This window comes from Chiloscyllium plagiosum, unplaced genomic scaffold (assembly GCF_037043375.1).
Source record: "Chiloscyllium plagiosum isolate Xiang-an unplaced genomic scaffold, Cpla_swu_hap1 HiC_scaffold_11, whole genome shotgun sequence".
NCBI classification, from domain to species: Eukaryota; Metazoa; Chordata; class Chondrichthyes; order Orectolobiformes; family Hemiscylliidae; genus Chiloscyllium; species Chiloscyllium plagiosum.
In genome coordinates this window covers 75,581,269-75,603,586 of record NW_028270149.1, presented here as the reverse complement: position 1 = coordinate 75,603,586, position 22,318 = coordinate 75,581,269, and the positions used below count along the sequence as shown (strand labels likewise).

Sequence of the window (22,318 nt, the reverse complement as noted above, 5' to 3'; positions counted from 1 at the left end):
TTGCACTGGTGTAATTTATTGTTTCCACTGCTCCCCATGCGGTCTCCTTTATATTGGGGAGACTGGACGCCTTCTTGCAGAGCGCATTAGAGAACATCTCCAGGACACCCGCACCAATCAACTCCACCACCCCGTGGCCGAACATTTCAACTCCCTCTCCCACAATGCCAAGGACATGCAGGACCTTAGCCTCCTCCATCGCCACTCCCTCACCACCCGACGCCTGGAGGAAGAATGCCTTATCTTCCGCCTCAGGATCCTTCAACACCAGGGCATTATTGTGGACTTGACCAGTTTTGTTTCCCCTATCTCCACCTTATCCCAGTTCCAACCTTCCAGCTCAGCACCGCCCTCATGACCTGTCCCATCTGTCAATCTTCCTTCCCACCTAACTGCTCCACCCTCCTTTCCAACCTATCACCTTTACCCCCAACTCCATCCACCTACTGCACTCACAGCTACCTTCTTCCCAAAACCACACCCCCTTCCATTTATCTCTCCACCCGGCGAAGCTCCCAGCTTCATTCCTGATCAAGGGCTCAAGCCCAAAATGTCGATTTTCCTGCTCATCTGATGCTGCCTGACCTGCTGTGCTTTTCCAGCAACACACTCTCAACTCTGATCTCCAGCATCTGCAGACCTCACTGTCTTCCAGTGCCAACCAGAAATCCTAATCTAATCTAGTCCCATTTGCCAGCCTTTGGCCCATATCCCTCCAAACCCTTCCTATTCATATACCTATCCAAATGCCTTTTAAATGTTGTAATTGTACCAGTCTCATCTACATCCTCTGGCAGCTCATTTCATACACGCGCCACTCTCTGCAGGAAAAAGTAGCCCCTTGGATTCCTTTTATATCTTTCCCCTCTATGACCTCTAGTTCTGGACTCACCTACCCTAGGGAAAAAGCCTTGTCAATTTACCCTATCCATGCCCCTCATGATTTTATAAACATCTATAAGGTCTCCCCTCAGCCTCTGACGCTCCAGGGAAAACAGTCCCAGCCAATTCAGCCTCTCCCTATAGCTCAAAGTAATAGTGATTATTTTCCAGGATACACTCGTTCTCAGCTGCTTCTACACCAACCTATCAAAGCTGAATGATTGCTCTGCATTTTATACTTAGACTTTGCCTCTATAGATTTATTAAGGTTATCCCATTTTGCTTTGATCATCTTACTGTTTTATATAAATTTTTAAAGTTGTATCCCAACAGTAGTTAGAGTTCTCTCAAGCCTGTCATTCACCCTTTTCTGGTACACCATACTGAACAATGGCTTCAACAAAAATGGCATTTGAAGCTGTATCTTTCAATGATTTTCTGTGAACAGTTGGCTCATGTTATGACAGTAAATTGAAGAAAAAGACAGAAAGCAGAACCAAATGCCTAACTTGCTGCTGCATATTAAAATTCAAGAAATAAAATTAAATACTAAAAATAGTGATACATATTAATCAATCCAGTCCAAAAATAAACTTGAAAGAATAACTTTGCAATAACCTATAATGTACAATTTAAGAAACAAAGCATTGTAATTAAGTTTTCTTTAAAGCAAAACTTAAAGCAACATTAAAATTTGGAGTCTGTGTAGATAAAAGGTGTACTCATTAAAAGGTGATGGTGCAAAAACTTGCAATATTTATTTTTTTGAAAAATTGAATCATCGAAACAGGACTGCTACTTTGTCATTGTGTTGCAACAATGCACTATGACATCTTGTAAATGTGAATAGAACACCACCGTTAATTAAAATATATAACATATCATTGTTCCTTCATTGTCACTGGGTCCCTCACGATCAGTATTTTAGGTTATTTTTAATTAGATCACATGGGATTCAGGGAGAACTTGTCAACTGGATCCAAAATTGGCTTGATAGTCAGAGACAGAGGTTGGTGGTGGAGGGTTGTTTTTCTGATTGTGCGTCTGTGACCAAGTGTTTCACAGATATTGGTGCTGGGTCCACTGTTGTTTGTCATTTACATAAACTATTTGGATGAGAATTTAGGAGGCATGGTTACTAAGTTTGTGGATGACACCAAAATTGGTGGTATAGTGGACAGTGAAGAAGGTTATCTAAAATTATAAAGGGATCTTGATCAATTGCGCCATTGGGCTGAGGAGTGATAGATGGAGTTTAATTTGGATAAGTGTAAGGTATTGCATTTTGGAAAAATGAACAAGGGCAGGACTTATACAGTTAATGGTAAAGCCCTGGATAGTGTTGTTGAATGAAGAGCTCTAGGAGTTTAAGTACAGCGTTCTTTGAAATTTGCGCCACGTGTAAATCAGGTGGTTAAGAAGGTATTTAACACGCCTGCCTTCATTGCTCATCCATCCCGTAAAGGAGTTGGGACGTAATCTTGAGGTTATGATTTGGAGACGCCGGTGTTGGACTGGAGCGTACAAAGTTAAAAATCACACAACACTAGGTCACAATCACCTGATGAAGGAGCAGCGCTCCAAAAGCTAGTGCTTCCAAATAAACCTGTTGGACTATAACCTGGTATTGTGTGATTTTTAATCTTGAGGTTGTACAGGATGTTGGTGAGGCCACTTTTGGAGTTCTGTTCACTCTGCAATAGGAAGGATATATTGTTGGAGAAGGTTCAGAAAAGGATGTTGCTAGGACATGAGGGTTTGAGTTATAGCAGAGGCTGGGACTTTTTCTCTGGAGCATAGAAGGTTGAGAAGTGACCTTTAGGGAGGTTTATAAAATTATATGGTTTAAATTATAAAATCATGGATAAGGTGAATAGCAAAGGACTTTTCCCTAGGATGGGGGAGGTCAAAACAAGGGGCACTTCTTTTTAAGATGAGAGAACCTGGGTGGCAACGTCTTTCACACAGAGTGGAATGAACCAGCAGAGGAAGTGCTACATGCATGTACAGCTACAACATTTAAAAGATATTTGGATTGATATATGAAGAGGGATGGTTTATAGGGATAAGGGTTAAATGCAGACAAGTGGGACTAGTTTAGTTTGGGAAACCTGGTTGGTGCAGATGAGTTGGACCAAAAGGTCTGATTCTATTCTGTATGACTATGATTAGGATTATATGAAACAGAAAGATGGCCAAATTCCTGTAGCTGTTTACGGCCCTTGTAATTCTGTATCTCCCAATTCTGGATTGAATGTTTGGACAGGACAGATAGTTAAAAACATTTATTTCAAGTAGCAGTTTTTGCAGGGGGAGAAGTGTTAAGCACAGTGTCTTATCTTCTCTGAAGAACCTCATTCAATTCCAACTCACAACTGTACAGAAAAAATTGGATGGTCTTCATTTTATTCCCAGAGGACACAGTCCACAAGACGGCCTTCGAAATGTTCTACAAATGAAAAACCTCTCAGACAATCTGGAAAACGTTAAACTACACATAGTGCAGATGACGATCGTCTTTTCAAACACAATGCAAGAGTAATGCAATGTCTACTCTATTGCTTTCATTGGGTGCCTATTATATAAAACTTTTTTTGGACTGGGAGTATATCCATTGGAAGCCCACATGCTGATGAAAAACGATATTAATAGAATGTTTTACAAAATGCTTTTACAATTAAACCTGTTAGAACGTAAAGTTGTCATTCAAATGAAATTATTGGAATAACGACAGCAAAGCAGAGAAAAAATGAAAAGCTGTTAGTGAAGTAATAGGAAATTGATTCCTTTTTTAAACTATGAGTTTGCACTGTACATGAATTATACATTCCCACGCAATCTGAACACAGTAAAATATTGAAGAGAGACGATTTATGGTAATGATCCAACTCAGGTAAAATTGGCGGTATGTTACGCATGTATATTTCCTGATATTTTGCCCAGTAAAACATCATTATTCTGTCGATTTTTTCTAACAAAAGATCATTAATTTTAAAGAGTAATTCTGGTACTTTCGCCACATGTTGTCTGAGAGGTTGAACATTTCCAACATCTCGTTTTTCTCTCAATATTCGCTAATCCACTATTTCAATATTCACTTTCTTTTAATTCGTGCTGATTTGGAAACCCACAATCCAGTTTTGTGCGTTCATAATACCGTGACATTAAACAATGTGGATTTTGTTTTTAAAGTAAAAAGTGAAATATTGTGATGATTTTGGCGGTGGGAATTCGGTCATTTCAGATAACGGTCTATGGAAGAAAATCATAAAGCTTGATCATATCGAAAATGATTCACAGTGACTGTCGGCCGATGAAATAAAAATAATGTGAGGATTGCTTATGCTTTGCCAGTTGCCTAATGTTGCATGGGGTAATGTGCAACTCTACAAGTGTGGACCCCCCCCCCAAAAAAAATCATCACTTCTTATAAAGGAGACTGAGACTTTCACAATTTGTCACTTTATAGAACAAAGTCGTGGCGTGGCGTTAATAAACATTTTGTTAATCAAAAGTCAGCCTGTTTGTCATTTCTTACAACACACGAGGTTGAGGTGCACTATTCCCCAAATGTCCCATTCTTCCCCCACGCCTCAATGTAGACATTTGCATTGCACAAAGGGTTTTTGTACTAAGGACTGTCGGAGCACCGTCTGTGTAAAATGTCGCCCCATGTTGCAGTTTGTACTTTAACAGCCCAACTTTAACACGGCGGGATGCAGATAAAGCGTCGGCGCAAAAATAAATAAAACTGACCACCCCCCCCCCCCCCCCCGACTAAAGTCCATCTTTTTAAAATCTTGCATTGCGTGCACAAATGTTTAGTTTGCAAAGGCGGTGACTTTTTTTCTCTCGCTCGAATCTGAATGTCGACTGCCGGAGTTTGCATTGCAGACTTCACTGCTCTCCCTCCTTTGTTACCTATCATCTTCAACAGCAGGAATTTGGGGAGGCTTGGTGGTGGGAAGGACGCTTTCAAGGCGAACAGGCTCGTTACATTATTCCGCAGTTCCACATAGTCATATATATTTTTTTTAAAAAAAAAGCTGTGAAAATCAAAATAATCGTTGACTTGGAAATTCGAGAACCCTTTGAGCCTGCCTTGTTGGTGGTGAAAGGAATATGGAGCATCGAAACCACCAGTGAAGTCTCACCTACATGGAATCGGGTGTGTTGAGCGTCCATTGTCAAGTTTCATGGGTTTGACATTCAACTCTCTTGAACAAAGTGCAAGAGAGGCCCTCAACTTGCATTGAACGAGGGTGGGCACACTCTCTCTCTCTCTCACTCACTCACACAAACCGTGCACTCCCATCTTAAAACTGCTTGGTTTGTCGGTGAGCGGTGAGGGGAGGGGGGAAAAAAAATCAATGCGAGAGTCTTGAGGATTGGCATGTTTAGCATTGTACACATGAAAGCTCCAGGTACACTGCAGAGTGTGCACGGGGCAGAGTGTGCACGGGTGAATGGTGCAGCCAGTGGGACATTCTGGGCGTTGCAACGCGGCGCGATGTGACTGACGAGGTTCGGTCAGTTTGAATAATTTTGCAGCCTTGGATTTTAAATGTCCCCAACGGTCAAGGGTCATCGATATTTTGGGGCCATCACGTGACCCGGTCTGCGCCAACCGAGGCCCGTCTTTTTAACCAGATCTGGTTTGAGCCGGTCTGAGCGGATTTTAAAAACCTTTCTCTCTTCATCCTTTCTAAACCCCCCACCCGCGCACAAACACACACCAAAAAAAATTAATTATAATTCCAGTATCAATTTCGATGGGGAAGTAGAACTATTTTCGACTCGGGAGTAAGACATAGTATTTTAAAAAGGAACATTTTTTTTCTAAAAAACGGTTTCGATTTAAAAGAAAACTGTCTGCACATTAACCCCTCCCCCTCCCAGCGACGGGGCATCTGAAGCCGCCGTTTGCACCTCCCCCCCGTGACCCCGCCCACGCCCTCCTCTCATTGGCCGGTCTGGGCGGCAGAGGCGGGGACCTCCCGTCCGGCCCCGGCCCCACGATTGGTCGGCGGCGCTGCCAGTCAGCGCGTCGCCGGGCAGCAGACTCGGTTGCAGCCGTTTGCGAGTCGCGGCCATTGGTGGTACCCCTAGTGTGTGTGTGTGTAGAAGAGGGAGGAAAAAGAAGACCCCGTGGGTTTCTTTTTTTACAAAAGACCGGTAGAATAACTCACTTCTTCGGGGGTCACTCCACCCCGGGCCTTTCTGTTCTTTTCCCACCCCCATCTTTCCAAAAAAAAAACATTTGTTTTGATCCACCGACTCACCATGCCACCCAAGAGAAAGGTACGTGCAGAAAAGGAACGAGGAGGGGGAGAGAAGAAGCGCTGAGCTTCGTATCGGGTTGCGTTCATGGCACTTGGAAGAGGTGGAGGTGCTTGAAATGGGTTTCTGCCGTGTGCGTTTGCAAACCCACCATTGCCAACTGAGGTCGGGGGAGTTGTCGGTGGAGGGCATTAGCGAACAGGGGGGAGGGGGGGGCTTGTTGATCGGCTGCCGCGCCGTCCTTTGTTCTCGGGGGCTCTGGATGGCGGCGCAGTCTCTCCTCCCGACCGTTAGTCGGCGCGCGGCCGGGCGCTGGCGGCGGGCTGGGAGATTCGAATGCTCGGCTTGACCGTTGAGATTTTGCGCGCGCTTTCCTCGTAGGGAAGGGGAGGAGCCGGGCCGAAGGGGCTTCGCACTCCTGCTCGGGGCGGTGGAAAGCAGGCTTCGCGCCTTGCGTGACGATCCGACGCGGTGGTGAGAAATCCATCAGGTAACCGTGCCCGCAGGGGTTTGAGGAGGCGGGCCGACGTGGCTCACGTGCGGTCTGCCTTGCCTTGCCTTGATTTTCTGTTTTGAAGCCGAACCCCGGCCACTGCTCTTGGGGTGCGAGTGTGGACAGCCATTGGGAAAAGCCCGTCGTCTTGGAACGGGGTGGGCGGGGCTTCCGAAAACGGCGGGAAAGCTTGAATCGACGCGGTGACGTCTTTACAGCCCGCGTCATGAGGCCACGTAAGGGCCAAACACGCGTGCGCCTGACTGGCTCTTCCAACCAATGGACTCATCGGGTGTTCCGAGTACCGATGGCTGTCTGGACCGTGCAATGTGTGAAAATGATTACCCTTCCGAAAGCAAAATCATGATATATCTTCAATAATATTATTTGTACATGACTGTTCTGTCAAAGGGTGTTTACTGAGATTGTTAAATTTACAGAATTGAGTTCAGATCTCTTATTAGAATATTCAAGTACACCTCACTTCTTAAATCTCCTTTCAAACCCTGAGTCTGGAGATGGAGATTAGCCATCCACAACTGTCATAGATTTATATATTGTAGCGTTTGCTACAGTAAATATGCTGGGAGCAAAATCATAAATTCCTGGTTCGACTGCATCTCCAGAGAGAACGCAGGGTTGACCTTTCAGGTCCAATTACCCTTCAGAATGTTTCCATTTCTGAAGAGTCACTGAATCTGAAATATTAACCGTGCTTTCTCTACGCTGATGCCTGACCTGAGATTTTTCCATCAATTTGTTTTTTTATCCTGATTTTCCCCAATTTGTAGTTTCTTGATTTTTTTTTTTGTATGTTGGAAGCTTTTATTTGATTGACCTTCAATGCATTTTTTCAGTTGGCAGTTAAGCGAGGACAGTGCTGTTCATCATAAGGAAAGAGAGAGGTTACTGAACCTGACTTTCCCATACCGTTCAATAGCCCTGATAGTTTGTAGCTGATAATTTACTTATGATCCTGTATTTCATGTACATGCTCCACGTTGCACAAAGCTGTAGAACTAGTTAAGTTGTTTCTGTTTAGAGAGTTTAAAATGCTCTATTGGATTTTAGATTATTCTTTAGTTTGGAAATCAGTATTTTATCTGGTTTTGTATAACATTTGTCTACTTTTTGAATGAGATAATTCAATTTTGAGCTGTGTATTTATTTTGAACTGGATACATGGTCATAACCAATTAAAAGATTTTTTATGATGCTTGCCTCAAGTGTTTGGCTGGCAGTTATCAGATTCAATCTTGATGCTTAGTATTTTAAGCTACAGTGACACTTGTAAAGCTCAGAATTGAAAAAGTCTTGAAGAGGATGTTATTAGTTAATGGTCATTGTTGAATCTCAACTATATCCCATGTGTCTCATCCAGTGGATCAGGTCTTGTACACAGCAGCATGAAACCTCCAATTATCATAATCAATTTAAAGACAATGATTTTTACGGAAACAATTTAGTTTAGTTGGCTTAGTTTATTTTTTAATTGAAAAGCTGTTGTAATATATGCAAAATGCTTTAATGGAATCCTTGACCTAAAGTTATTGCAGATTTCCTTGAATCTTGGCTTTTATTAATAAATTCACAATTCTGATTTCCCAGATCAGCATAGGCATTCGATTCTCATACGTAAGCAATTAACTTACTTGGTAAAGAACATCACTGTTTTGAACTGACTAATAAATAAAAACTTTTTTCTTCTTTTGCAGGTTGCTGGAGAGCCTAGAGAGGAGGTTAGTGTCTTTGTTTTTTGAATTATGTTTAGAGCTTAAAATGTGTAAGCTTTTGGATATTTTTGTAAACACAAATATTAAAATGTTCTAAAATCTGTCTATTTATATTTTCTAAAGCCAAAAAGGAAGTCGCCAAGGTTGTCAGCAGTAAGTAACTCTTGACCATTACTGTAATTTTATTCAATTAAATACTTGAGTAGAAAGTGAATTGTATGGCTGTATCTTATTACAGAAATCACCACCTCCTAGACCAGAGCCAAAACAAAAGAAGGCATCAACTAAAGTAAGTGGCCTTGTTTCACTTAGTATTTCATGCATGATGTGTTAGAATTGAACAGTACAGAAGGAGGGCAGATAACAAATTGTGCCTGAGCTTGCTATCTCAAAGAACTGTTGATTAGTGTGCTATCTCACTCTCTTTTTCAGGGCCCAATGCACATATTAGGTATACTTGTCCTTCTTGGAAGTTACCATTGAGTCTGCTTCACCATACTTTCTTAATACATTCTTTGAAAGTGACCACTTATTTTGAAAACTTGATTTTTTGTTTTTGACTTGCCTTTTTCTTTGGCAATTATTTGAAATGTATTTCATAACTCTAGAAACTGTCTCTGCTTATTTACTAATCAAAACACTTAAATCTGTTAAATCACCCTTTGGTCTCCTTTTACTTTAAGGAGAACTCTGGCTTCTCAACTTTCTTCATGTAACCAAATTCCCATAACTTTGGTATTGATCTGGTAAATCTTCAAACCCTTGACATTCTTTCTGAAGTATCAGAACACCATTTTAGCTGAGACCAAAACATACTCATTTATACAGGATTGACATAATTTGCTTGCTTTTGTACTGTTCACCTCTGGTACTAGGATATATGGGTTCCTTCCGATTTATCAGTAGCTCTGACTTGTGTCACTTTCAAAGATTTTTGTTTGTGAAGCCCCCAGGTGTTTCAACTCTAGACACCAGTTGTTGCACTAACTAATCATGATTAGGGCAGAATTTGGGGGCATTATATTTGAATGTATTGCCTAATTTGGCAGTTTGAAAATGCTCAAGTTCACCTTCCAGTAACTATGCATGAAATATGCAGTCTTCATTATCTTGGTGTATATGAAATTATTCTCTTTAATGAATATGAGAGATTCAGACCTAATCCATAAACAAGCATAAGTCAATACTTTCAGAAAAGCAGGAATGAATAAGGTCAATGGTTCAATGGAAAGGTATTTTTAAAATTTTAAATACATGATGGATTATTTAAGTTTGGTTCATTTGTAGCAATTGACAGACCTGTTATTTTTGACTAAGAAATATTTCTCTACATAATTTACTAAAATACAGCTGTTAGCTTTTTATAAGAGTGTTTCATAATGTGTCCATGTCACTTGCAGATCTTAGCATGACTGGGAAGTTCATTCAAAGTTAAGAAAGATGTTATCTTTTGTAATTTTTCGAAGAAGGTGGCTGTGTGAACTATTTGGAGAATACAGAGCTGATTCAAGGAGATTTGGAGAGACTAAGTCAGTGGGCAAACAGTAGCCAGAGAGAACATAATAGGAAGTGTGAAGTTACACACTTCGGTAAGAAATATAGAAATGCAGAGTACTACTTAATTTGTAAGAGGTTGTGATGTAGTATTGAGCTTCAAATTCATTTGGGCGTCCTTGTTCACAAGACCCTGAAAGTTAACAAACACTGCAGCAAATTATTAAAAAGGCAAGTAGTATGGTTACTTTTTTTTATTATAAGAGGTTTTGAGTACAGGACTAGGGATCTTCTTGTAAAAATATAGAGCCCTGGTCAGGCCACGCTTGGAATATTGCAAGTAGTTTTTGTGTGTGCAGGCTCAGTTGTATGTTCAAGACCAATCAATGGATTTATACATATTTAAAAACAAGGAAGAAGTATGGGAATAGTGTGGGAAAGTAGTGTTTGAAGAATGTGATCAGCCATGGTATTATAGAATGGACTCTGACATTTGGTAAAATCAGGGCCTTGACTGTCTGGTAATTTCATTTCAGGATGTTGAAGGGGACTGTGGAGAAAAGAGCTTATCTTTATGGATTTGAATTAAATTCAGGATGATTGCAGTTGATTTTACAAACCTTTGACAATATAAGTATCCATTACCAAAGATCTTTATTTTTATCCAATTCTAGTTTCATTTGCTCAGTTTTGTGAAAGGTAGGAGATAGTTAGAAGACTTGTGCAACATTTTGATTCAGAGTTGCTTTTTTTACTTTAAATGTTAAATAGTCAGTCAATTGGACTTTTAAGTTTCCACTTTCACTTAATGGATGAATAAAGGAATAGAATTAAATTCTCTGTTGCTGAGAAATAATTTAAGTTAGAAACCATAAAAAAATTAACATGCTTTAAGGCTCGGCTGATATGTGATTGTAACATTTTGCCACAAATGTCAGTGCTGACCACGTTCACTAAGAGTGATCATGAGCACCTACCCATGATAATCAGTAGAAATACTGTTTGAGTTCCTCTTATCATGATGTTGTAGGGGGTTCTATTGAACTGAACAACAGTATGCATACTATAGTTAGCAGAGCAATTAAGTTGTTGGCTATTTTGCAGTAATTAGCTTGTCTTGTAACTCTGCAAAACCTCCACCACCAGCAAGGAACAAGTTGAGTCTGTAATGGAATATTATCCACTTTTCTAGCTGGGTACTGTGACAACTTGAAGGCAGCACCTCATGACTCTGTGTTACTCCAGTACTGTGGCTACAGCAGTATTGTGATAAGTCCGGTTGCATCACAACATGCTATTTCTTTTTGTCAAAATCCTGGAACTTCCTGCTTAACAGGAAGCACTGCATAGGCTGCAGTGATTCAAGAAGAATCGCCAACATTCCTTTTGAGAACAACTTAGCTTGAGGAATAAATACAGGCATTTCCAGCTGTGCCTATGGGAGATATGAGGTAAATATCTGTTAGTTCATATAGTGATGTTTTAAACTGGGGTGGAATAAATTTGATTGAGCTTATTGAAGCTCACTGAGATGTTGAGAAACTTAATTAGGTTTATCAACTAGCTAGAGTCGAGAATGTGTTTCTCGGAGTCGAGAATGTGTTTCTCGGAAAGCACAGCGGGTCAGGCAGCATCTGAGGAGCAGGGCAATCCTGACGAAGGGTTTATGCCCGAAACATCGATTCTCCTGCTCCTCAGGTGCAGTCTGACCTGCTGTGCTTTCCTGGCAACACACTGTCTAAACTCTGCAGTCCTCCCTTTCTCCTTATCGACTAGCTCAGCTCAGTATTATTTTACTGTTGATTCAGAACTCTTATTTCAGAGTAAAACAAGATAATTTTCTGGTGTAGTATGCCAGTAGATGTTAAAGATTCTGTACTACCATTTGGAGGGTAATGGTGAACTCTAAAAGCATAGTGAAAATTTCCCCTATGAATTAACAGAGCATCTAACTTTTTGTTCTACTCATTGGGATATTGTAGTCCCCAAAATTCTGCTGTTAACTGCAAAATCGTGACTGCTTTAAAGCTGATAAATCACGTGATAATGTGATTTTTGAGAAGATTTGTAGCTCAGTTTGAGGTTCAGGTTGTGAGTTTGATCGCTGAGCTGACAGGTTTGTTTTAAAATTTTAAAACTAACCTGCCAACTCGGCGAGCAATCTTACAACCTGATCATCATGATTGACTTCAATTTATATCATAAAGGTTTTGCACTTATAATAGCCTCATGGTTAAAACCAGAAAGTAGATGTGAGTTTCACTTGTTGTCGGCTTAAAACATTCAAAGTTTATTGTTGGGACAGCTGCATATCTTTGTTTGTTGCATATCTTTGCTTTTATCGCACTATTATTAAAAGAAACCATTCAAATGAAAATCTGGGACATTAATAATTACATTTCAAACCTGAAGAGACCTTTATTTTAGAGTGGAAAAACAGGGTTGGAAGAATGAAGGATAAAGTAACTTGTAGCTTGAATGTAATGTGAGTGACTCACCCTGATTTTCCAGTATAAGTAGGCCATTCAATTAATGGTTCTACACCAGTATTTGCTCTGCGCAAGCCTCCTCCCAGCTCGTTTCATCACAGCATATCAATGTCCTATTCCTGTCTCAAATTTAAAATAAAAATGATTTTTAAATAATTCGTTATTGATTCGTACTGGAACATGTTTTTTGGCCCATGATGTTTATTTCTAAAAAAAATTTCCTTTCTGTTTGATATCCATTTCTTGTGCGCCACTATCTTTTGTAAATGCCAATAAAAATAGTTGCTTGTCTTAAGCTCGCAATGTAAAAGTAATTGCCAAGAAATTGAGAGCTATGAGATTAGATTCCCTACAGTGCAGAAACAGGCCCTTTGGCCCAACCAGTCCACAGCGACCCTCCGAAGAGTAACCCACCCAGACCCATTTCACTCTGACTAATGCACCTAACATTATTAGCATGGCAATTTAGCGTGGCCAATTCACCCCACCTGCACATCTTTGGACTATGGGAGGAAACTGGAGCAGACCCATGCAGACACTGGGAGAATGTGCAAACTCTACATACAGTCGCCCAAGGCCGGTATCGAACCTGGGACCGTAGTGCTGTGAGGTAGCAATGCTAACCACTGAGCCACCGTGCCGCCTCTTATGTCATTTTTGATTCAAATCCTTATTTATGTTGCAAAAATGATCTCAAAACTGCTGATCAGCAGTTAAACGTTATTTTTAAAAACGTTGGCATTTCTTTTATTTGAGAGAATTTTACTGAAATAATTGAACATTGTGTATTGATGGAAAATGGGAAATTAAGCTTATTTATACTGTACAGATTTTGAACATTTCATTTAAGACACCTAATAGTGTTCATTCACAATATGTTTAGTTTTTGTTGAAACGTCAAACTTCATGGAATTTACATCTTTTATTGGCAAAACATTGAGTGAGCTGGTTTGTTATCAGTGCAATTTTTAAAAAAGGCAATTGGAGAGCAAGAATTTTTATGCACGTAGATATGATATTATGCCAGAGCCAATGGATGCATCATTAATTTTTTAATCATCCTAGAAAGTAGCTGAAGCTTTAATGTAATTAAATTTTAAGATTTCTGGAGTGTTCAATCATGTCAATTGCATCCATGAAACATGAAGTGGGCTAATATAAATATTTCACATTTTATAAATAACTTTCTGCTTTTGACAGTAAGCTTTATTTTGGCTGTAATATGCTGCATTAACTCTTCATAGAAAGAAAAGGCTGCTAATGACAAGAAGGAGGAAAAGAAAGCACCAACGAAAGGAAAAAAAGGAACAAAAGGCAAAGAAGAGACTAACCAAGAGGATGCAAAGGAAGAAACTCCCTCTGAGAATGGAGAAGCCAAAAATGATGAGGTGAATTTTTGATTGAAAAGCAGATATAGCAGACATTGTCTACTTCACACAGCTGATGACCTTCGTGTATTTTAAAAGCTGTGTCCAATTGTGGTTTGCTGAAACTATTATTTGAATGTTTTCTATTTTTTGCATATCAGATACTTTACTGTCTTCCCTTTTCCACTATGTTTCTGCACCCAAACTTGGACAAAGTTCCTTAATTAAGAAATGTCTAATGTGCATAGCTGGCTGATTTGATGAGTGGCCATTTGATCCATCTTGGTTTGCCCAATGAGAAGAATTTTGCTCATTGTAGAATCCCCGAAAGTGTAGAAGCAGGCCGTTCAGCACATCAAGTCTGCACCCGACCCTCTGGAGAGCATTCCACCAAGACCCACTTCCCCCTGCCATATCCCTGTAACCTTGTATTTCCCATGGCTAATCTACATAGCCTACCCATCCCTGGACACTATGGGCATTTAGCATGGACAATCCACCCAACCTTCACATCTTTGGATTGTGGGAGGAATCTGGAGCATGTGGAAAAAACTTACACAGACTTGGGGAAAATATGCAAACTCTGCACAGACAGTACCTCTAGGGTTGTTATCTCTTTACATTTGAAAGAACTTAACTGCTTTCATGTTTCCAATACCTGCCTTTTTTTAACATATCTTCTCACATGCAGTTTATTTTTCTTTATTAGAGAGGAATGGGGAAGTAATACAAGGATTCCCAGGCTGATTAATCTGTCAATTAATTGGTCATCAAACTACATTATGGGTGAAGTGTCCTTGAACACAGACCTTATAGCCTAGAGGTAGAGACACCACCACTGTGCCAGAAGCTCTCTAGTATTTTATTTTGGTGGCTTGGTATATTATAATATTACTGCCCCTGTCTTTTACTTTCATATTTGGTCATGTCCAGTCAGTGCAGAACAGAACACTAAATGCTGGCAATTAAGCTTAATCATGTAGCATTTTATTTTGTTCTACTAAAGTACAATGGTTGGAAAAGTTTCGACAGCTGTGAGAGTGAGCCTGAGGTTGCTGTTTGTTTATTTTTGATGGGTACTTTGTCATGTTTTACCAAAAGTATAGTAAAGCTGAAAAATCCTTCAATGGAGTGTTTCCTGTGTGTACAATTTTGCTACACACATTTTACCAAGTCCTAATCTCTGGTGAACCTTCTATAACTACCACATTTTCACTGGTCGGGTGTGGTAAAATGTGTCTATTTTTAATAAAATAAATTTGAGAAATTGCAGAAGTCCAAATTGGGAAAGTGACACATATAACAGTGGAGTGAGCAACATGTCAAGGTATAAGTGGCCTTTGGATGGAACTGGACAGGTTACAAAATTTCTGAAGTACACAGGATGCATTCCTGTAGGAAGAACAGGATGTTCCTGAAACTATTTTCCCCATTTGCAAAACAAAAGTGACAAGATCCAGCAGTGCTTTCCAAAAAAACTTAACATCTATGTCAAATAGTGCTCCCTCCCTCCTTGATCTCTCCTCCAGTGTGTTAACAATGAAAAAAGGTTGTTTATACATCAGTAATATAACCTGTAACTTACCTGCTTGATTGTAGCTACTGTATTGATCATTAGGCAAGATTTAATGAGAAGCAGTGTCAATTCACAGCAAAATGTGTATTGTAACTAAATAGTAAGGCTCATCTGTGTTTTGTTTCACTTTTGGCAAGGCATCTGAATTGCAAGCCTTGGTGATTTTTAAAACCACTAGAATTTTCACTAAATTTTAAGCAATATCCTTCTGAAAGTAATAGTCATTTTCAACAATTTAACATTTTTCTTTCTTTTTAATGCTCTGTGGGCATCAACAGAAAATTCACTATAAATGGCCCATTCCTAATTAGTGTTTTAAATTTTTTTTCCCTTTTCAGGCACAGTCTACTGAAAGCTGTGAAGAGAAAGAAGCCAAGTCAGAGTAACTGCATCTGCCCGTCATCTCCATCAATGGCATCCATACCTCCATACTGTATTGTTAACAGAGAGGAATATTTTTATCAACTATTTTATAAATACAAGGTTTTTTTAGCATGAATTTAATTATGGAAACACCCACATCTCAAGATTATTTGGGGTATGAAACCCTAAAGAATCATTGTTTTAAAATTGTGATTGTCATAGTTAGTGTGATATGTGGGACAAGTAAATGGTGGTAGTTATTGACTTCTGTCAATGTTTGTCTTGTGTCATACTTAAAAAGGTCTGATTTAATTCACCAGGTATTTGTGGTATTAGGCTATTACAAGTGGGGAAGAGAAAGTTGTTTGTCAAAACATTCCAGTGGTTTTGTGGGTTAGTTTTGTAACCAGGTAAAATATTTTGGTGAAAAAAAATAAAACATGGGGCCTGGAAATCTAATGTGAAAAAAAGTTTTAATTTTAAATGTTGTCATTTTTGTAAAGAGAAACCTTTGCAATCATGTGAAACAAGTTTCTAATGGAAATTAACATCTCTTTTAAAAGGGCAGATGGCTGTATGTACCCACTTCCTGTCAGAATTTTTGCTGGATGATTTACCTTAATAAAAGAAAACCTCCCCAAAGTTTTGCTACATGAAGTATCACTGCTATTTTATTCTATTATTCAGTGCACACTTAAGAATTGAAGAATAACACAAAGCACAATACATCAATTTGCACTTCACTATAAATCCTTTCATGAATATAAGTGGATCTGTAGCACAGTTGTGAACTAGTTTTTAAAGAATGCGTTGACAATTTTGCTGCAAACTTAGCACTACTATACACTGGTACCTTGTGTTCCTTATTAAAATATTCTTGACATTGGGAGAAATTTGCTTTTTAAAATGTCTCATGACAGTTGAGGTGTCTACATAGAGGCATCCTGCTCCTATATAAACCACTTATTTTACCATGGTCTCAGTTCACTTTTCTCAGAATTGGATAACCATATATTGATTTCTTCTGCACCCGTCAGCTTTTTTTATAACTGACTATATCATTTGAACCTGTTTTTCATCTATTGGTATATGCTTTTTAAAAGGAAAGCTTGTATTAGTTTCAAAGGTTATTTGAAGTACTGAAGACTTTGTAGTGGACGTTCATGACTATTATCTAAGACTGATATGGTTGGGTTTCTTTGCAAGCGGTATTGGAGATGAATGACTTCAAAGACATCATTACAGAAAAGAAATTGTAGTGAGTGACTGTGCATCAGTTGGTGTCACCCATTGTTCGTTTAGGTGTGACTGCACAACCTGTGGTGTCTAGTATCAGTAAGTGTGTTTCTTTGATTCCTGTGTCAATTCTTCTTGGAGTATTGGTTCCTTTAACCTTTCCCAACCACTGCAAGTAAATAGTCTACCAGATACTAATAAGTATGTTCTAGTCGCCATTTGTAATTAAAATAAACTGGCCAACACATTTTTGTACTCCTTTTGGCATACAATGTGAGGAGATGCCTTGGCAATCATTGATATTAAATCAATTACTAGAAATTGCCCAAATTCAGTGCTTCTGCCTGAATGTCCATGATAGCACAACAGTTGGCTCAATATTCTTAAGAGTAAGCTTTGTAGTGAGTTGGTGAACAACTATTTCATCACTTCTAATAAATTGAATGTGGTGCTGGAAAAGCACAGCCAGTCACGCAGCATTGAGGAGCAGGAGATGTTTTTGGCATAAGCCCTTCATCATGAGGGTTCCTGCTTGGATGCTGCCTGACCGGCTCTGCTTTTCCAACACCATACTCTTCAACTCTGATTTCTGCCATCGTTTCTAATGAGTCTGCTTAACTATCCAAAGTATCATTAGTGTACTGAGCTGTGTGCACAGAAATGGGTTGGCCTGCTAAACAGTGACAATAACTTGTGGGTGTGGATTGAGATTTGATACATGGAGGAAGAGCTTAACCAACATGCAACAATTACATCTTGGTAAGGAAGGGTATTGGCACCTCTATTTTTTAACTCTTTGGGTTAGAATTTTTTGGCGTCCAGATGTCACACTTCAGTTAAGTATGTAGTTAACTAGGTCAAAATGAAAGCCAATTAACAAGGTTTCCTTGAGAGAAAGAAAGTAATTATTTGTACGATTTAATCCAGATAAAAAGAAATCAAAATGCAACATTAAACACAATATGGATAATTTTTAAAAATTGGTACAGAAAAAATAAATTTGTAATTCAGAAGTCCCTTTGAATCATTGAAATCCTAATTGTTTAATTGCTAACTTGTCTCCTTAGCAGTGGTAAAGTTTGCACATGAGTTCTTGGTGAATGGCCCCAATTTGCTTTTGCATCAGGAGCTGTCTTTGAAGATGATGGATGTAGCAGGGGAGAAGTCCATACTGTTCTTCTCTTTACTCAAAAACAGCTCTTGCAAAATAGCTCATTTGTGGATTCCTATGTCTTGTCTCATTGTCTCTCTAAGCTAGAAATTACACAGGAAACCTGTTAAAATATCCAATATGTGGATTTATTAAACAGGGATGAACCAAGAGGAGATGTAAACGCCTAGTTTTGGTTTCTTCGGATAAAATAATTTCAGTGCAAACAATTTTGACGTTTCCACATATGGGCCTTCTGGATTTGCCTGAATTAGTGATCTGATTATCATGGTACCGATTTTAGGTCAGTATTTGTCATGTTGCGATAAAACACTTTAGTCCACGTAAGATCCCTTGTATAACAACCAGAATTTGAAAATTAAAATTTGATAGTTTATTTGTGCTATTGTGATAATACCTTGGAAGTAGAGAAAGGGGAAACAATCCACTCTTGAGGGTGCAAAAACCTGAGGAAATTAAGCTATGTATAGAGAATTCTTGGATATCTTTAATGATTGGCATTGTACTTTAATACTGGAGCAGATTTAGGCTGCAATAAGTAGGTAAGTGATTAACTTCTAATTGTTTAACGAGGTTAATAGCTGAGTACATAAGTATTCGTATTACTAAATTGATATTTATTAAAGTTATTATGTGACTGATTACTTCAATTTGTAAACAACAGAAAACTAACAAATTAATTGATTCAGAAGAGGCAGCCTGTAAAGAATATATGTGAACCATGATACACTGCTAAATTGGCAAGGTGGATATTTGGTTCGAGCCATGAACGTTTGGGAAAGGAGCGTCAGAAGGAAGGATATGTGCCTTGCTCCCCATTTAAGAGGGTGTGATGTCCATCAAACGTTGCTCTTGTCTAACAAGTATTTGATATTGTATTGCATGCCAGTAAAATTGGAAAAAGCACTGGAAAGAACAACTCAAATGCAAATCTTAGAGAAGGCTGTCTTAAGAGGAGATATAGAGGAGAAAGATCGATCTTATACTTCAGCGGTGAGAGTTTTGTTTGCAGTAGGGATTAAGACCCTAGAGAGAGGGTGTGAGGGCCAAGGTTATCTTGAACTAGCTGGGAACAGCAAATATGGGAGGGTTGAAATGTACATGTGTACATGGAATAAGTGTTAGATTTTAGACACTAAAATCAAATATTTGAGTTTGCATGCAAACTGACAAAATGGGAACAGAAATAGATCATAAGGTATATCAAGTCTCTGATATTTGAAAAACATCTTGGCTGGCTGATTGTTTTAAATTTCCACATTTCTATTTACTCCCAATAACCTTTATTCCTTTGCCTTAAAAATATTTACGGACCCTGCTTTCCACACCATTGTTCCAAAGTTGCACAATTCTCTCAGAGGAGAATTAGCATGGTGGCTCAATGGTTAGCATTGTTGCCTCACAACACCAGGGACCCAGCTTTGATTCCACCTTCGTGTGACTGTGCAAACCCCAAACACATTCTACCTATGTCTGCGTGGGTTTCCTCTGGTTGCTCTGGTTTCTTCCCACAATCAAAGATGTGCAGGTCAGATGAATTGGCCACAATAAATTGCCCATAGTGTTAGGTGCATTAGTCGGGGGTAAATATAGGGGAATGGCTCTGGGTGGGTTATTGCTCAGAAGGTTGGTTGGACTTGTTGAGCCGAAGCGCCTGTTTCCATACTGTAGGGAATCTAATCTAATCAGAAATTAAAAAAAACGTTATCCTCATTTTTGTCCTGAAAGAGTGACCCCTACTTTTGAACTGACCCACCATGTCAAGACCATTCAGCATCTTGTATGCTTCAAACAAATCTCCCATCACTTCTTTAAATTCAGTGGAACGAAGCCCAGCCTGTCTAATCTATCCACATATGACAGCCAGTGTATTCTAGGTATCACTGTAGTAAACCTGCTCTGAACCACCACCTTTCCTTACATAGGGAGACCAAAACTGTGCACAATATTTGAGATGTGGTTTCATTGTTGCCTATTTTAACTGAAGCACGATATCCTCTTAAGATCAATTCTTCTTGTGGTTGAGTATAGTACCTGTTAGCTACTTTGATTATGTGCTGTAACTCCTTTTTGTTTTTTTTGTGACCCATGTACAAGAACTCCTAAATCTCTTTGAACCATTGAATTCCAAAATAATTCTTCATTTAAGCATTGCTGTGCATTTTCAATCTTCCTGCCAAATGTTCTCAAATTATACTTCATCTACCAGATTGTTCTTTACATAATCAAATTATCTACGTTTGACCGCAATCAACTTGTTTTTATGATATGTTCCTAATGTCTTGGTGTTATTAGTGAATTTAACTACCATGTCTTTGCTACCCTCACCTAAATCATTGATATAAATTGTTAGAAGTTGAGGACTTCGAACAGACTGCTGCATGACTCCATTTGTCACATCCTGCCAATCAAAGACAAATTAATGTGTGCTGTTTGTTTTCTGCCATACAACTAATCTTCTGCTCATGCTGATATAGTACCTTCTATACAAATGAATTTTCACTTTCCACAATAACTTTTGGTTTTGCCCCTTATCAAGGTCATCTTGGAATCCAAATGTAGTACATCTCCATACTCTCCTTTTGCATAGTTAACATTACACCTTTAAAGAGCACCATAAAATTGATAACACGTGACCCAACTTTGACAATGCTATGCTGAATCTTCCTGAATGCCTAGGGTTTTTGGAATTTTTGTAAATGCTGAGCTATAATCAATAATTCTAACACAACAGGCATCAAGCTAACCGGCCAAATGTTTCTTGTTTTCTGCCTCCCTCCTTGAATAGAAGTTAAATTTGCTACTTTCCTACCTGATGGCACCTTTCTTGAATCAAGGTAACTTTGGAAAATTAATACCATCATCTAACTCATTGGCAAGCATTTAGAATTCTAGAATGAAGTCTCTCTGGACCTGGAGACTTTTCTCCCTTGTGTCTCTTGATTTACAGCTATTACTGGAATGCTTTTGTATCTTCTATTGTGAAAACAGCAACAAAATATTTGTTCATTTCCTTACTATGTACTATTAATTTCACACTCATTCTGGAGAATCAATTTTTTTTCCGTTATAAATACCTGAACAAACTTGCTATTTGTTCTTAGCTAGATTAGTTACACTCTTGATTTCTTCCTCTTGATTAACATTTTTGTCATTCACTGCTGTTCCTTACATTCAGACCTGCCAGTCACCTTTGCACAATTATGTATTTTCCTAATTAAGTTTGATGCTTTCCCTAACTTAGTTAAAAATCACACAATAGCAGGTTCTAGTCCAATAGGTTTATTTGGAAGCACTAGTTTTCGGAACACTCCTTCTTTATCAGGTAGTTGTGGAGCAGGACCACTAACCAGAATGACCACTAACTATTGACACTGCTAACGGCTGGCTTATAGTGGAGAGATTCTCCAAGAAGATTGCACATATCGATATATGAAAGATCTGAAACCAACATGGTCATTCTAAAAGATGAGAGACTTAACAAACAATCCAGGTCTTTTTCAATACATAATTTCAGTTATATCACTGTGTAAACATTTGCTATAAATTCTGTGTCTTACAATCTTATTCTGCTCAATCACCTGATGAAGGAGTAGTGCTCTGAAAGCTAGTCCTTCCAAATAAATCTGTTGGACTATAACCTAGTGTTGTGTGATTTTTTTTTAACTTTGTACACCTCAGTCCAACACCAGCATCTCCTAATCATGACTTCCCTAACTTAGTCAACCATAGATAGTGGGTCCTCCCTTTAGAATTTTTCTTTAATTCATAAAAATCATAATGGCTTCTTTCAGTGTTGTAAATTTATATCCACTGTGCACCAGCTGAGGAGCCATTTTGCCCAGTCCCACTTCACTGTTCCTGTAATGTGGTGATCAGTACACAATACTCTAGCTGTGGCCTAACTGACATTTTTATACAGTTCCAGATAACCTCCCCCCTCTGAAACTCTACACCTCGGCTTATGAAGGCAAGGATATCTTCTGTTTATGTCCTTCTTATCTGTTGTTTTTGGAATAGTTCCAATGAGGGTGGAGGAGCAATACTTTCAGCTGTGATGGTATATGAGACAAGCCTGTGTTTGGAACTTTGTCGTAGACTTCTTTCGCTCTCCTTTGCCTGCTGAGCATAACACATAGGAGCAGGAGTAGACTGCATGCTCTGTTGTCGCTGCTCTGCCTTCAAAACAATAATGGCTGATTTTTTGGTCTCGTGCCCAATCCCTTTATTAAAA

At 39.0% G+C, this 22,318-nt stretch overlaps 1 protein-coding gene across 1 annotated transcript; it reads left to right on the top strand.

The window, feature by feature from the left end:
* The first annotated feature begins 5,948 nt into the window (after positions 1–5,948).
* Positions 5,949–21,724, top strand: hmgn7 (high mobility group nucleosomal binding domain 7). Its single transcript, XM_043704431.2, has 6 exons — positions 5,949–6,183; positions 8,371–8,394; positions 8,512–8,541; positions 8,627–8,677; positions 13,616–13,759; positions 15,653–21,724. The coding sequence occupies exons 1-6, from the start codon at positions 6,166–6,168 to the stop codon at positions 15,698–15,700; spliced, it is 315 nt and encodes a 104-aa protein (XP_043560366.1). The 5' UTR covers positions 5,949–6,165; the 3' UTR covers positions 15,701–21,724.
* The last annotated feature ends 594 nt before the right edge of the window (positions 21,725–22,318 follow it).